Source organism: Ahaetulla prasina, chromosome 11 (assembly GCF_028640845.1).
Source record: "Ahaetulla prasina isolate Xishuangbanna chromosome 11, ASM2864084v1, whole genome shotgun sequence".
Classification (NCBI taxonomy): Eukaryota; Metazoa; Chordata; class Lepidosauria; order Squamata; family Colubridae; genus Ahaetulla; species Ahaetulla prasina.
Genome location: NC_080549.1, coordinates 14,354,533 through 14,370,216, shown reverse-complemented (window position 1 = coordinate 14,370,216; position 15,684 = coordinate 14,354,533). Strand labels below are relative to the sequence as shown.

The 15,684-nt window shown below is 43.9% G+C and overlaps 1 protein-coding gene across 1 annotated transcript; it reads left to right on the top strand.

The window, feature by feature from the left end:
* The first annotated feature begins 4,305 nt into the window (after positions 1-4,305).
* FUNDC2 (FUN14 domain containing 2) lies at positions 4,306-15,684 on the top strand. Its single transcript, XM_058196715.1, has 5 exons — positions 4,306-4,492; positions 9,342-9,492; positions 10,402-10,477; positions 12,574-12,711; positions 14,471-15,684. Exons 1-5 carry the CDS (start codon positions 4,321-4,323, stop codon positions 14,546-14,548), a joined length of 615 nt encoding a protein of 204 aa, XP_058052698.1. The 5' UTR covers positions 4,306-4,320; the 3' UTR covers positions 14,549-15,684.

Sequence of the window (15,684 nt, the reverse complement as noted above, 5' to 3'; positions counted from 1 at the left end):
GGAATGGGTGTGGGGGGGAGAGGTCTACTCTTTTCATTTCAAAGTCAAAGTAAACCTTGCTGAAGTTTCTTCCATGCAAACCAGGGGTCTCCAACCTTGGCAACTTTAAGACTTGTGGACTTCAACAAGCAAAGCTGGCTGGGGAACTCTGAGAGTTGAAGTCCACAAGTCTTAAAGTTGCCAAGGTTGGAGACCCCTGATACAAACCACTAGATAATAACTCTGGGAGTTGAAGTCCACAAGTCTTAAAGTTGCCAAGGTTGGAGACCCCTGATATAAACCACCAGATAATAACTTAAGGCATGGTGTTTTTTAGACGTTAATCTATTTTATGATGTATCTATCCTCTTGAGGGATTTTCAATCCAGCAAGTTTGAAATAAACTTGTTCATTGGCAGTCACAGGTGGGTTTTTTTCCTCCTTCCAAGTTGAATAACCTGATGAGCACACAGGAAGAGCTTAGCACTTAATGATGGTGCCCTTATTTTGCCAGAGGGAAAAAAAATCATCATTCATATTTTTGAAATCCACCGCTGTTATTTTTCAGAACTGTACCATCTCTTAGGAAGTCAGCATCTAGCACAAGCTTTTTAGAAATGCCAGGGCAGGAACAGAATAACAGATTTGGAAGGTACCTTGGAGGTCATCTAGTCCAACCCCCTGCTTAGGCAGGAAACCTTACACCACTTCAGACAAATGGTTATCAAACATCTTCTTCAAAACTTCCAGTGTTGGAGCATTTACAACTTCTGCAGGCAAGTTGTTCCACTGATTAATTGTTCTCGCTGTCAGGAAATTTCTCCTTAGTTCTAAGTTGCTTCTCTCCTTGATTAGTTTCCACCCATTGCTTCTTGTCCTGCCCTCAGGTGCTCTGGAAAATAGCTTGACTCCCCTTTCTTTGGGGCAGCCCCTGAGATATTGGAACACTGCTATCCAATTAATATAGTTATTACATACTCATACTTATATATATGCTTATATATTGTATAGTTATTTCATGCTTATGCTTATATATACTGTGTGACTAAATAAATAAATAAATAAATAAATAAATAAATAAAAAAATAAATAATGTCTCCCCTAGTCCTTCTTTTCATCAAACTAGACATATCCAGTTCCTGCAATTGTTTTTCATATGTTTTGGCCTCCAGTCCCCTAATCATCTTGGTTGCTCTTCTCTGCACTCTTTCTAGAGTCTCCACATCTCTTTTTTTCAACGTGGTGACCAAAACTGGATGCAGTATTCCAATTGTGGCTTTACCACGGCATTATAAAGTGGTATTAACACCTCATGTGATCTTGATTCTATCCCTCTGTTTATGCAGTCTATGAACCACTGACTTTCTTCTACCAAGCAGTCTCTCTTTCTAACAATGATTTTTTTTTTTATGGTTCTGAAAGCGATGGAGAGAACTCCAGATCCTGATGTGAACAGGCTGCTCAGTAGTTGGTGTAGGATCTGTCCAATAATACCAACAGCTACATCTGATTACTGGGTCTCCTGTGGCATCGCCGCCTACTGCCATCTTCAGCCTTTGAAACAGCTGGATTTGTTCCTTCCACGAATGTCTTTTCTACCGCTGCGTTTCTCAGCCATCCAAGCAAGGAAAGAGAGGGCAAATTTAAGAAATGTGTCCCATTCTCTGTCCCTTTGGAAATCCTCAAGGTAAAGTTGATTACACTTGAAATGTCTTTCAGAAAGACATTCAATTTATGCTATGACCCATTGGCGCACTTAATCAATAGAATAGTTTTTTCCCCGAATGCCGTCACTCTGCTTAACGACTGCTTAATTCCCACAACACTGTCAAATAATTTATTAAGACTCTATTACTATTATTCGTCTCTTCCTTACTAGTATCTATATCTTCCCATTTATTACTATAACCATGTGGTTATAGTGGTTATGCTTGTATCTTTCAATTTATATTATTTTTATTTGTTTCCTAGTACGATTTGATAGCTTATTAGTAACCTTGACTATCACTAAGTCTTGTATCTTTTTATTCTTGATGAATGTATTTTATTCTCATGTACACTGAGAGCATATACACCGAAGACAAATTCCTTGTGTGTCCAATCACACTTGGTCAATAAACTTATTCTATTCTATTCTATTCTATTCTATTCTATTCTATTCTATTCTATTCTATTCTATTCTATCCCTATCCCTATCCCTATCCCTATCCCTATCCCTATCCCTATCCCTTTATTTATTTATTTATTTATTTATTTATTTTGTCACAACATCATACAAAAAGATTATATAGTATATACACATATAAACATATATAGGAAGAAGAAAAGAAAAACAATAGGACAGGAACGGTAGGCACGTTTGTGCGCTTATGCACGCCCCTTATGGTCCTCTTAGGAATGGGGTGAGGTCAATAGTAGAAAGTTTTTGGTTAAAGCTGTTAGGATTATGGGAAGAGACCACAGAGTCAGGTAAAGTATTCCAAGCACTGATGATTCTGTTGCAGAAGTCATATTTTCTGCAATCTAGATTAAAGCGGTTTACATTAAGTTTAAATCTATTGGTTGCCCTTGTATTATTGCAATTAAAGCTGAAGTAGTCTTTGACAGGAAGGACATTACAATAGATGATTCTGTGAGCTAAACTTAGGTCTTGTCGAAGGCGACGGAGTTCCAAGTTTTCTAAGCCTAGGATTTCAAGTCTGGTGGGATAAGGTATTTTGTTGTTTTCAGAGGAATGGAGAACTCTTCTTGTAAAATATTTCTGGACACGTTCAATTGTATTGATGTCAGAGATGTGGTGAGGGTTCCAAACAGGTGAGCTGTATTCTAGCTGTATCCCTTATTCTATTCTATTCTATTCTATTCTATTCTATTCTATTCTATTCTATCCTGGACCATGTCCCCATCTAAATCAACCTCAACAACTTTCTCAACCTCAACAACTTTAAGATGGGTAGACTTAAGACTCCCAAAGTTTCCCAGCCAGCATGCTTTATGAGGGGTGGACTTCAATAATCAAGAATGGTGGGAATTGTAATCTACACAATTTAAAGTTGCTGAGATTCAGAATCACTGTTCTAGCCTAGTAAGGAACTAGCTCCCTAAGCATGATAAGAGTAATTAAACAGGAGTTTCCTGGAGAATCTAATCCATCCATCCATGGTGCCCAGACATGCCTTATTTTACAGGCTGCTTGAATAAGCTAGTCAGTCAAGTGTGGTGCATGCCTGGAATGAACAGGTCTCGATGCTATAAACCTGTTCAATAATTATTCTAGTAACATGGAATAGTTGAATAATGACAGATTGCAATTTATTATAATGGTATATCATTATTAGAAATATAGAAGTTGACTGAATGTAATAACTATGATTAATTTTACTAGTGCCACACTGTTCATGCGTTGATCTGACACGTTAGTAAAAAAAATAAAAATAAAACACTTAAAAGCAGGGGAGGGGGAAACCCATTCTCGGTTGGGTATCCTTGTAGATAGGAAAACCTTTTGGGTTGCACAGTCCAGGACAATAAAATGCAATAAGGTTTTACTACAAAAAAAATTACTTTTTTCAGAGACTGTTGCTTTGCGCCTTATTTAGTTTCCCAGGAGTAGACGTTGTGGGATGTTATTTGGATCTGGCTGGAGCCTTTAATAAAAGCAGATTGCACCGACTGCATTCTTATATAGGTATCGTTGCAGATATGAGAAGCAGGAAGGTCTGAATCAAAAGTTTACTCTTCCTTTCTTGCAAGGTACTACATGAAAAAAACTTTTCGGTGTTGCACAATCCAGGACTTGGCAAATGTTCAAAAACGCTGCAATAAATTACTTTTTCAGAGAACGTTGCTTTGTTTTAATTTACTTTCCCACAGGGATGGTAAAAGTTTATCTGGATCTGGGCTTTAATGAAATAAAACTGGATTCCAATGATAATTCTACATATTGCACGAAGCGTTCCACATCTTAACACACACTTGAAAAAGTGTGCAGAGCCCTGAGCCACGTTATTTCAGTGAGGCTGCTGCCTGGGTTCCCTACACAGCATGGGTGTGCTTTCAACGGCACGGGAGGGTGAAGAAGGTGGGGAAAAAACTCTGTACACGCTCAGAGGCGCCGTTTCACGCGAGAACTGAAAGCTGCCTCTCCTTTGCTAGCATTCAAGCGGGCGTGGCCTAGCCCGATGACGCCACAACCCCGCCCACAAACAGAGCGCGCGTCGGCCCCGCCCACCGAACCGTCGCCTAGGTGACCCAACAAAACGCCGCGCAGCTCAGGGCGGCGCCGCTAGTCGGCTCCCTCCACGCGCAGGCAAGAGCGCGCATGCGCCCTCCAGAGCGCCCATGGAGGGGTCCGCCTACCCGGGGGAGGAGGAGGAGGAGGAGGAAGAGGAGGTGGAGCCGCCTTACGGCCGCGGCGCCCACTCGTGCTCCTCCCTCATCCGCCTCGAGCAGGAGGCCAAGCGCAGGAAACGGGCGCGGCAGCAGCAGCGCCGGCTCTACACCATCATGCCAGGTGAGGGACGGCCGCCCGCCGCCCACTTTCCCTCACCCCCCACCCGCCGCCGTCGTTGGGAATAAAGGAGTGACGTCGCCGCGGGAGTGACGTCACCGCGGGAGGCCGGTCGGTGGGTTGGCTCCGCCCCTTGGGCCTTCCTCTCCCTCCCTCCCTCCCCCCCCCTTTAAGGAAGGACTACCTTGAAGGTGTGTTGACTTTGCTGGTGCCTTCTCCAGCTGTTGGACTCCATTACCCATCTTCCCCGGCCCCTGGGAGATTGGACCGCAGGCCTGTACCCCTGCTGGCTGGTCCTACCTTACAGGGGTGTTAGGAAGATGCCCCAAGGAGCAGGGGAATGGGATCAGGGAGGTTCCCTTGAAAGCTGCTGGAGGAAATCTCATTGCCATGTATGGTCCTGGAGGGAAAATGAAATTATTATTATTATTTTAAATTTTTATTATTTTATTATAACACACAATCTGACAAACACATAACATACGACATGTAAATAGATCCTATTTTTTAAACACAATTTCTTAGTGGCCTTCTTTTCTTTTTATACTTTCCCCCCCCCATATCTCATTTACTGTTAGAATAGAATAGAATAGAATAGAATAGAATAGAATAGAATAGAATAGAATAGAATTTTTATTGGCCAAGTGTGATTGGATACACAAGGAATTTGTTTTGGTGCATATGCTCTCAGTGTACATAAAAGAAAAGACACCTTCATCAAGGTACAACACTTACAACAATGATAGTCATAGGGTACAAATTTAACACTTGATGATACAACACTTAATGATAGTCATAGGCTACAATTAACTGTTATATTTTCTTCATTGTCCCTTTTTCTTTATCTTATCTTTTCTAAGACTAATAGCTTTACTTTTATACAATTCTATATATTTATTATATATTATTATATTTATTATATATAAAGGGAAGAAATGGCAAAATTAAATTATTACTATTTTTTTTATTAAAAAAAATCCCTGGCTGGGAATTCTGGGAGTTGAAGTCCAGGTGTCTTTAAAGTTGCTAGGTTTGACAAAACATTGAAATGGAAATTGTAATCCTTTAATTTTAGAAATTTAATTTTAGAAGTTGTGGTCCTTTAATTTAAACACTCTTTGCTTGGGCTACTCCGAGATGCCTAATAGTTTATTTGGACTCACTCTTTAAAAACAAAAGCTTCTATCCACTCATGTTTACTTATTATAAATATATCCCATTTCATTTTGTACATTTGCACGACATCAAAATTAAGCATCTCTATATATATTTTTGCATTTATTTAATGCCCAGAGTTTTCTCATGGCAATCAGAACATTCTCCCCTTACTCATTTGGCTATAACTCTCTAGGGCAACTGTCCTTAAATTGGGGTAATATTGGTACATATCCTGGGGGAATTGGAGCAGTTTGGAATTGTTGCTGCTGAGACACTTGTTTAAACAAGTCTCTGTACATGTGTGTACATGTGTGTTGAGAGTAATGGCATTATTTGAGACCTGGAAAAGCGGTAGTTGCATCAAATAGTTTAGCAACCAACACAGCTCCCGGGAGTTCTAGGCTTCCTTTATACAACTCTTGCATTGTTAAGATCAGTAGTGTCGATCTAAAACTGTGATGTCCTGCTTGTGGCTTTACTACATCCTAGTTTAGTGAAAAGAAGGACTAGGGGTGACATGATAGCAGTGTTCCAAAATCTCAGGGGTTGCCACAAAGAAGAGGGAGTCAAGCTATTCTCCAAAGTACCTGAGGGCAGGACAAGAAGCAATGGGTGGAAACTCATCAAGGAGAGAAGCAACTTAGAAATAAAGAGAAAGTTCCTGACAGTTAGAACAATTAATCAGTGGAAGAACTTGCCTCCAGAAGTTGTGAATGTTCCAACCCTAGAAGTTTTTAAAAAGAGACTGGACATCCATTTGTCTGAAATGGTGTAGGGTTTCCTGCCTGAGGAGGGGGTTGGACTAGAAGACCTCCAAGGTCCCTTCCAACTTTTGTCACTTAATCAGTCCATGTTCAGGATCACCCTTAAAGACCTGTTCTTTCTCAGTCTGTTTCAGCTGAGTTTCCAGATCGGTGGCTGGAAATAACAAAACCCCTTATTTTGCTTTTATTTCACTCCCCACTCATCCCTTTGCATTGTACGGTAAAAATAAAACTATGTATATTTTGATTAGATCGAATCTCACCAGGCTCAAGATTGACTCAGCCTTCCATCCTTCTGAGCTTGGTAAAATGAGGACCCAGATTGTTGGGGGCAATACGCTGATTCTGTAAACTGCTTAGAGAGGGCTGGAAAGCACTGTGAAGCGGTATATAAGTCTAAGTGCTATTGCTATTAGTGATTCAAAAGCCATTCTTAATAAGATGTTATTGCTCTTCCCACAGACCCACTTCTGGCATTCTTTGTTTCAAAAATTCATTTTGTACATAGGTACATTTTCCTTGGGGGCAAAGAACTCAGGGTTTGCTTAGACAGCCCTGCTGAGTGTGTTGAGTTGAGAGAGAGTGACTGACGATCAGAAGCTGAGTATCTGTGGGTATAAATGGGGCATCTGACGTAGCTGCATCCTAGGTATCAGTTACACAGCACTTGGCTTGCTCTAAAAAAATACTGCCCTTGAAAAATTCTCTCGTCTTCTGTTAGCAATCAACTAACTTGCTGGTTCTTTGTATGTTTTAGCTGGAGGTTAAACATAGGAAGACCGGTTGCAGGAATTGGGTACGGCTAGTCTAGAGAAAGGAAGGACTAGGGGTGACATGACCGTAGTGTTCAATTGTTTGAGGGGCTGCCACAAAGGGAGTGGCGGGGTTCAACCTATTTTTCGTAGCACCAGAGGGCAGGACAAGAAGTAAGTTGGAAGCACATTAAAGAGAGCTACGACCTAGAACTAAGGAGAAATTTCTGACAATCAGAACCGTTAATCAGTGTAATGACTTGCTTCCAGAAGTTGTGTGTTCTTCATCACTGGAGGTTTTTATGAAGAGATTGGCTAGCCGCTTGTCTGAAATGGTATCGGGCAGTGACGGTTAACCTTCTTGGTGCCGAGTGCCCAAAGCAAGCATGCGCGAATGCACGTGCGCGTGCCCCAATCCCCAAAATGCAATGCATGCGCCCCCGTTCATGCGCCCTGGCCCTGCGCATGCACGTGTGTTCCCCATCACCCATCTCCATCCACATATGACTGTATGAGTATAACTTTGTTGCTGGTATCCTTATGATTTATATTGATATTGATTGTTTCCTGATTGCTTATTTATCTCCTATGACTATCATTGTTGTAAGTGTTGTACCTTGATGAAGGTGTCTTTTCTTTTATGTACACTGAGTATGCACCAAGACAAATTCCTTGTGTGTCCAATCACACTTGGCCAATAATAGTAATTCTAAACTAAAAGACAAGGATTCCTTTTACAGTTTCAGATGTTTCTGGATTTCAGTTCATGTTAACGTTCAGTATACACAGTTTTGGATGTCATGTTTTGGGAAGCAAAGTAGCGAATTAATGAAACTTTCTTTCCATTCTAATCATTAATATGTTTGCATTCCATGTTAGTTGATATAAATAAACCCTATACAGGCGCAAGCAACAACAATTAATTGTATTATGAAGAGTTTTGGAAAACACAAAAATGTGTGCGCTCTTGAGCTATTTAATTGGTCATGAAGTATTCAGTATTTCTGGGTTTTTCCCTGTCACCATGGCTTGTGTTTTTTGTTTTGTTATGAGCTTTAACACTTTCTGGAAGGAAATTGAGATGGAAAGTTCTTTTCTGTATCAAGTGAATAATACTTGTTGAGCTTTGCACCCAATACAATTGTAGGCATTGTTGTTATTTAAGATGGCAGTAATTGAGCATATTTAACAGAAACAGATGCCCAATGTCAGAAATAGAAAGTGCCATTTAGAGGAGCCTATAAAATAAGTCAACATATTTATTACGGTTCTACAAGCTCTTCTGTCTACATTCATCTCTATTCAATTCATATATTTGCAGACAGACTGGCATAATAGAGATAGTATGACTCCTGACCGTCAGCAGTGAATTAGCTTGCAACGCTGCATTCTAACCACTGCACCAGCACGGCTAAAATATGCTAAGCTAAAACATGCTTGATTTGTTTGTGATTTGATTATGATTTATTAATATTTTTGCCTGTGAAGCAGCAAACCATTGGGGTTTTTTTTTGTTTTTGATTTGCAAATGATGTCATTTCCCAACTACTCAATAAATTATGGGTAACAATCCATGGATGAGAGCGGTGTTTGAAAAGACCTCCAAAGTCCCTTCCAGCTCTATTCTGATTGATTGATTGATTGATTGATTGACTGACTGACTGATTGATTGAATTGCATCTGAGAAAGTGCATTTCTGCCACTTCTTTTTGCATTTTTGCTGCAAACTTCCTTCAAGAGGGACGTGGTGGCTCAGTGGCTAGGACGCTGAGCTTGTCGATCAAAAGGTTAGTTCAGCGGTTCGAATCCGTAGTGCCGCGTAACAGGGTGAGCTCCCGTTCCTTGTCCCAGCTTCTGCCGACCTAGCAGTTCGAAAGCACGTAAAAAATGCAAGTAGAAAAATAGGGACCACCTTTGGTGGGAAGGGAACAGCGTTCCGTGCGCCTTTGGCATTGAGTCATATCGGCCACATGACCACGGAGACTTCTTCGGACAGCGCTGGCTCTTCATCTTGGAAACGGAGATGAGCACCGCCCCCTAGAGTCGGGAACGACTAGCACGTATGTGCGAGGGGAACCTTTATCTTTACCTTTTAAACTTCCTTCTCCTATAAGTCACAGATATTATTTTTCTTTTCTTTTTTTCCCTTTATGATTTTGGCCTGTTTGTTTTTTTTAGGGAGGCAGGACAGTGATGAGGATGTGTTGGACCTATCTGAATACACCAAGAATCAACCGTGGTGGCGCAAACTATTTGGACCAAGTTCAACTTCCAACGAGGAAAAATACAATGTGGCCACCCAGCTGGCGATTGGAGGCGTCACAGGATGGTGAGGCTGTTCTGTGTGCAGGTTGCGCTTCGGATTGATGGATGGGTGACGGACGAGCGAGATCAGTCAAGGGGTGCCATAATTCCTGGGGTTCAATATCCACTTTTTTTTTACAGATCATTTGGCGATACTTTAAATCAAGGCAGCACTAGAAGTTCCAGTCCCCCTGGTGATAAGTACATTAGGTCACCCAGCCGGCTTTCATGCCTCAGGCAGCACTAGAACTTCCAGTCTCCTGGTGATAAATACATTAGGTCACCCAGCCGTCTTTCATCCCTCAGGCGGCACTAGAACTTCCAGTCTCCTGGTGATAAATACATTAGGTCACCCAGTCAGCTTTCATGCCTCAGGCGGCACTAGAACTTCCAGTCTCCTGGTGATAAATACATTAGGTCACCCAGCCAGTTTTCATGCCTCAGGCGGCACTAGAACTTCCAGTCTCCTGGTGATAAATACATTAGGTCACCCAGCCAGTTTTCATGCCTCAGGCGGCACTAGAACTTCCAGTCCCCCTGGTGATAAATACATTAGGTCACCTAGTCAGCTTTCATGTCTCTGGCGGCACTAGAACTCCCAGTCCCCCTGGTGATAAATACATTAGGTCACCTAGCCAGCTTTCATGTCTCCGGCGGCACTAGAACTCCCAGTCCCTCTGGTGATAAATACATTAGATCACCCAGCTGGCTTCATGGCTAAGTGGAGACTAGAATTCCCAATCTCCTGGTAATTGGCCCAAAGTCACTCAGTCAGCTTTCATGCCTAAGGTGGAGCTCCTGGTGTTTGGCCCGGTTTTCATGTCTAAGATGGGACTTCAGTCTCCTGGGTTCTGAGCTTGGTACCCGAACCACTACATCAAACTGACTCCCATCTAGCCTTGTTTTATTTGACACTCTCTGTTGTGATTTGCAGGTGCACTGGATTCATCTTCCAGAAGGTTGGCAAACTAGCAGCGACCGCAGTGGGAGGAGGCTTCTTTCTGCTCCAGGTTGGTGTTTATGCACCATGGGCTTGGGAGTGGTCAGCAGTACAAGGAGGCATCTGTCTGCAGCAAGAGCTTCACCCTCATGTTTTAATCTCATGGTAGCAGTGATAGTAATCATCATCATATTTTAACGACCCCATAATCCCTTGCGGGGTGGAGTCGGGGCAACTGGATGGAGCTGAGTGTTTACTGGCCAGATGCCTTTCCTGTCGCCAGTGTGGAGTTTAGTTCAGCAGATACATTCTCAATTGTGCCCAGAGAGAGAAACATCTGCCTCTACCTAGGATCAAACTCACAGCCTCCTGACTGTGAGGCGAGAGATCTACCTCTAGGCCACCGCACCACTCGGTAGCAGTGATAGTAATGGTGGTAGTTTAATGGAGTCCTTTAGTCTCCTGCTTTTTGACTTGGCCATGTGGCACTTTCAGATTTGACCTACTCACCTTTTAATATAGAATCTTTTTAGACTATGGACATATTCAGGTCAGGGGCAGCCTTGTACTATTGTATCTTGTGGGATGCCCTGTTGTTACCTGTGGGACACCTTTGCTTGTAGAGATCAGGAACATGGAACATGTGACTCTCCTGTAGTTCAGTAACATGAACTACATGTAAGTGAGCCTCGGTGGCGCAGTAGTTAGAGTGCAGTACTGCAGGCTACTTCTGCTGAGTGCCGGCTGCCTGCAATTTGGCAGTTCAAATCCCACCAGGCTCAAGGTTGACTCAGCCTTCCATCCTTCCGAGGTGGGTAAAATGAGGACCCAGATTGTTGGGGGCAGTAGGCTGACTCTGTAAACCGCTTAGAGAGGGCTGTCAAAGCACTGTAAAGTGATATATAAGTCTTAAGTGCTAGTGCTATTACCCTCCCTCCCTCCCTCCTTTTCCTTCCTTCCTTCCTTCCTTCCTTCCTTCCTTCCTTCCTTCCTTCCTTCCTTCCTTCCTTCCTTCCTTCCTTCCCAGTGGTTAGAATGCAGTATTGCAGGCTAACTCTGCCCACTGGCAGCAGTTCGATCCTGACCAGCTCAAGGTTGACTCAGCTTTCTATCCTTCTGAAGTCGGTAAAATGAGGACCGAGATTGTTGGGGGCAATATACTGACTCTGTAAACCACTTAGAGAGGGCTGTAAAGCACTATAAAGCGATATATATAAGTCTAAATGCTATTGTTATTGACTGAGCCTTCCATCCTTCCAAGGTGGGTAAACTGAGGATCCAGATTGTTGGGGGCAAGATGCTGGCTCTGTAAAAATAACCACTTAGAGCAGTAGTTCTCAACCTTTGTAGTGCTGCGACCCCTTTAATGCAATTCCCCACGATGTGGCGACCCCAACCGTAAAATTATTTTTGTTTTGAATTTATCGCGCCTGAAGCCGTATTGGCTAGTGATCTGAACTGCTTGCGATTGCCTTGAGGACGGAGGCATTAAAGTGGAGACTCCTCCCCTATTAAGTTTATCGCGCCTGAAGCCAGATTAGGCTAGCGATTGGGAGTGATTGCAGCTGGCTTGAGAGGGAGACATCAGAGCAAAGATTTCTTTCTTTTTTAATTCATCGTGCCTGAAGCCGAATTCGGCTAGCGATTTGAAGAGCCTGCAGCTGGCTTGTGGAGTCAACCATTGGAGTGCGATTCTTTGACTCGCAAGTATACTTCCCATATTTCCGATGGTCTTAGGTGACCCCTGGCAAATCATCATTCGACCCCCAATGGGGTCCCGACCCACAGGTTGAGAACCGCTGACTTAGAGAGAGCTGTAAAGTGCTAGTATAAAGCGGTATATAAGTCTAAGTGCTATTGGTATGGCTAACATCAGGACAGTTGCTGTGAGGTCTGGGTTTTTCATACCCCTGCCAGTCTTGCAGGGTGATTAGATATAAGATGGTGGTATCCTTTGGAGCTGCCTGCAAGGATCGGGGGTTTGAGATCTTATTCTGCAGTAGTTCTGCTCTTCCCTGGGCAGAAAATGTCTTGCCTTGCATGCCCCTTTTTTTTTGTTTGTTGTTGTTGTTATGAAGTGAGTCAACTGGGGAAACGAGCACACTGTCCAGGAAAACCTGGTTTTACGTGCAGACCCTGGCTTCATGAAACCTCTCCCTGCTCCAGCTTGCAAACCACACGGGGTACGTCAAGATCGACTGGAAGATGGTCGAGCGAGACGTGACCAAAGCTAAGAAGCACCTGAAGTTTTCTGGGAGCACCTCCAGCAAGCTGGCGCCAGAGGTGAAGAGCCAATTCGATGAGGTGAGACTGAAAGCCAACGCTGCGAAAAGATGGGTTTTGGACGGCTGATCGCTGGGGTGTGAGTAAGAAAAACAGACTCATGATGCAATAGAGAAGGAGAGACCAAAGAATTAAGCTTAGCAATCTGCAGTCCTCCCAGGACTGTGCTTTCCTTCCTAGTTAAGTAACAGTTACACAGTTGTGGAAAATCAGCGGCACAGTTTTCTCTCACATAAAGGCACCCAGACAGGTCAGCAAATGCCCTAACAGAGTTTCACAAATACTCCTTCCAAATCTGCGTAGATAGCACAACACACCTGCATTGTCACTCTTCCCCCTCCAAGCAACTTTGACAAATCTCTGGACATACGCAGGGCATGTCTGCTTAGATTGCATTTGGCCTGATAGATCACCGTTGGAGGAATCCACTAAATCAGGCAACAGTCAGTAGTTTTGCTCAATTCCCTTTGTTAGCTTTTGGGGTCTTTGCTCCCATCTGGTCTGTAAGTCTTCCATGAGCTGATCAACCAGTTATTAGACAGGGTTTACGGCAGTGGTGGATTTCAATTTTTTTTACTACCGGTTCTGTGGGTGTGGCTTGGCTTGGTGGGCGTGGCTTGGTGGGTGTGGCAGGGGAAGGATACTGTAAAATCTCCATTCCCACCCCACTCCAGGGGAAGGATACTGCAAAATCCCCATTTCCTCCCGATCTGCTGGGACTCGGGAGGCAGAGAATAGATGGCGGTTGGGGCCAGTCAGAATTTTTACTACCGGTTCTCCGAACTACTCAAAATTTCCACTATCGGTTCTCCAGAACTGGTTGGAACCTGCTGAAACCCACCTCTGGTTTACGCATGTTAAACCTCAGCTTGTTTAGCCACAGAATTTTGGAGAAACCATAAATGTTGGTTCTGCAGAAACTGCTCAAGTATAAATCATTGTTTGGGAACCAGAAGAGCATGGTTTACCCAACACGCTAAAGAAATATCATTAAACTTTACATAAAGATGCCCAACTGCAAAGCAATTAGGTATTTTCTAAGCTGGAAGAGGGAGACAATTCTGGACAGCGGGAGAGTTTTGCTGAGTGCTGCTTTTGATCCACTGTAGTTGTTCTGACCCAGCTCCCAAACACGACAAACCCTCTATAGTTAAATAAATGTTGCCTTTATTAGAAGCACCAGCAGTCCTGGCAAAATCTCTCTCTCTCTCTCTCTCTTACCGCAGGCTAACAAATCTGTCTGACAGGGAAATGAATAGTTGTCTGCCACACCTATTCATCTCTGCTCCCTGCCTTTTATCCCCAGAGCTAGGGTGGGGCTTCACTAGCAGCGGTGGCTCTTCCGTCCCAAGGATCGGCCCATAGATTTCCACTGCTCTCCTCTCTGCCTTCTGCGCATCTATGTGTCAGGCGCTGTTCCTCCTCTTCCTCATCAGCCACCTGCAGACCTGGGGGCTGTTGACTCTCCATCTGAGGGCTGACGGACAGCCCAGGCTCCGCCTCTGTCTCTCTCTCTGACAGCTCCATTCCCTCTTCCCCCTCGGAGCTCTCAGGTTGCCTTGATGCCGATCTTGACTCCTATGTCTCCTCCTCCTCGTCCTGGAGGGGCCGACAAGCCACAACGGTAGTCCAAGTGGCTGGTGTTACTCTTGTGTCATTGTATCTCCCCGCTGTTCCCAAAGGAAACCCTGCTTGGTGAGGAACCTTTTAATAGCTCTAGCAGCAGAAATCCGAAAGAGCCCAAGCTCAGCCCCTGTAAACTTTTCTTTTCTCACTCCAGGCGGTCAGTTTTCTGAAGAGGAACGTCCTGCTGTCCGGAGGCTTCGTCGGTGGCTTCTTGCTTGGCATGGCTTCTTAGGAAAATCCCACCCAACCTGCCTTCCCACCGGCTGGTCTCGCGGCCATCTCCCGCTCGGCTCCTCCACTGCCCGATTAGCCCGCTGAAGCATCCAGCCCTCCCGACTTGCCTTCCTTTTGATAACCTGCAAAGTAGCAACCGGAAACGCCACCGCTAGCCTTTTTCTCTCCCCCTCCCCACACCTCCTATTTTGCTCCTCCTTTTTAATTTGATACAGGAGGGAATTTGGATCGAGCTGCAAGATGTGTTCGATCCCTGCCTGAGATGCCAGAAATCTGCAGAATTCCCCTTCCCTCCCGCACATGTATTTTATTTTATTTTTCCTTTACTGGCATGACCTAGACAACTTACTGTGGAAGGACCCATAGCACCTGCTTACGTGTTCGCCTTCTCATGAAGCGTCAAGAGTATCTCCTAGCAGAACCAAGGAAGCAAAGAGATCAACAGGACGGGACAAGAGAGCATGTCCTGAAATAACTGCCATCCTGGCTTCCTAACAAAGCGCCTGAGAGCAACAGCTTTTCTTGGACTCGCTCATCCAAGTTGTCGGTTTTTTTTTTTTAATTTATACTACAAGATTGCTGGAATAATCTGTGGAAACTCTTTCAACTCTGCTGTGTGGGATTCTCTATAGTCCTCTTATGTGACCAGAGGCCTAGAAGACTCGGTAGCGCTGCCTTCTCAAGGAAAACTATTTTAAAAACTGGGGTCTCTCTAGTGGAACGGCTGCAGGATTAGAGTCTGGCGTTTGCAGCTGTTAAAAAGATAAATTTTTAGTACTGGTAGCAACTGCTAGCGAATCCCAGGAGCGGAATGAACATGGATGGCCTCGACCGTCTGGTTCAGAACTCCTGGGCGGTGGGGTGCAGGGTGAAGGGGGAGCTGGGAAGGTTTGCTTATGCCTGGAGCTCTGCATAGGGGAGTTAACTTTAGCCCAGAGAAAAAGCAGCCAAATTCCTGAGCTCCGTTGCCTTAAAGTTTGTTTCCCTTTATAGGAATTGCAATATTGAGCAGAAAAGATACGCTTTCAGGTGTGTGCTTTTCTCCCGAAGTTCTTGCCATCTTAATTGTGGGATAGCAACATTAGCTCGTAGAATGGAAGTTCCTATAAACGCATACATTATTGAATAACAGCA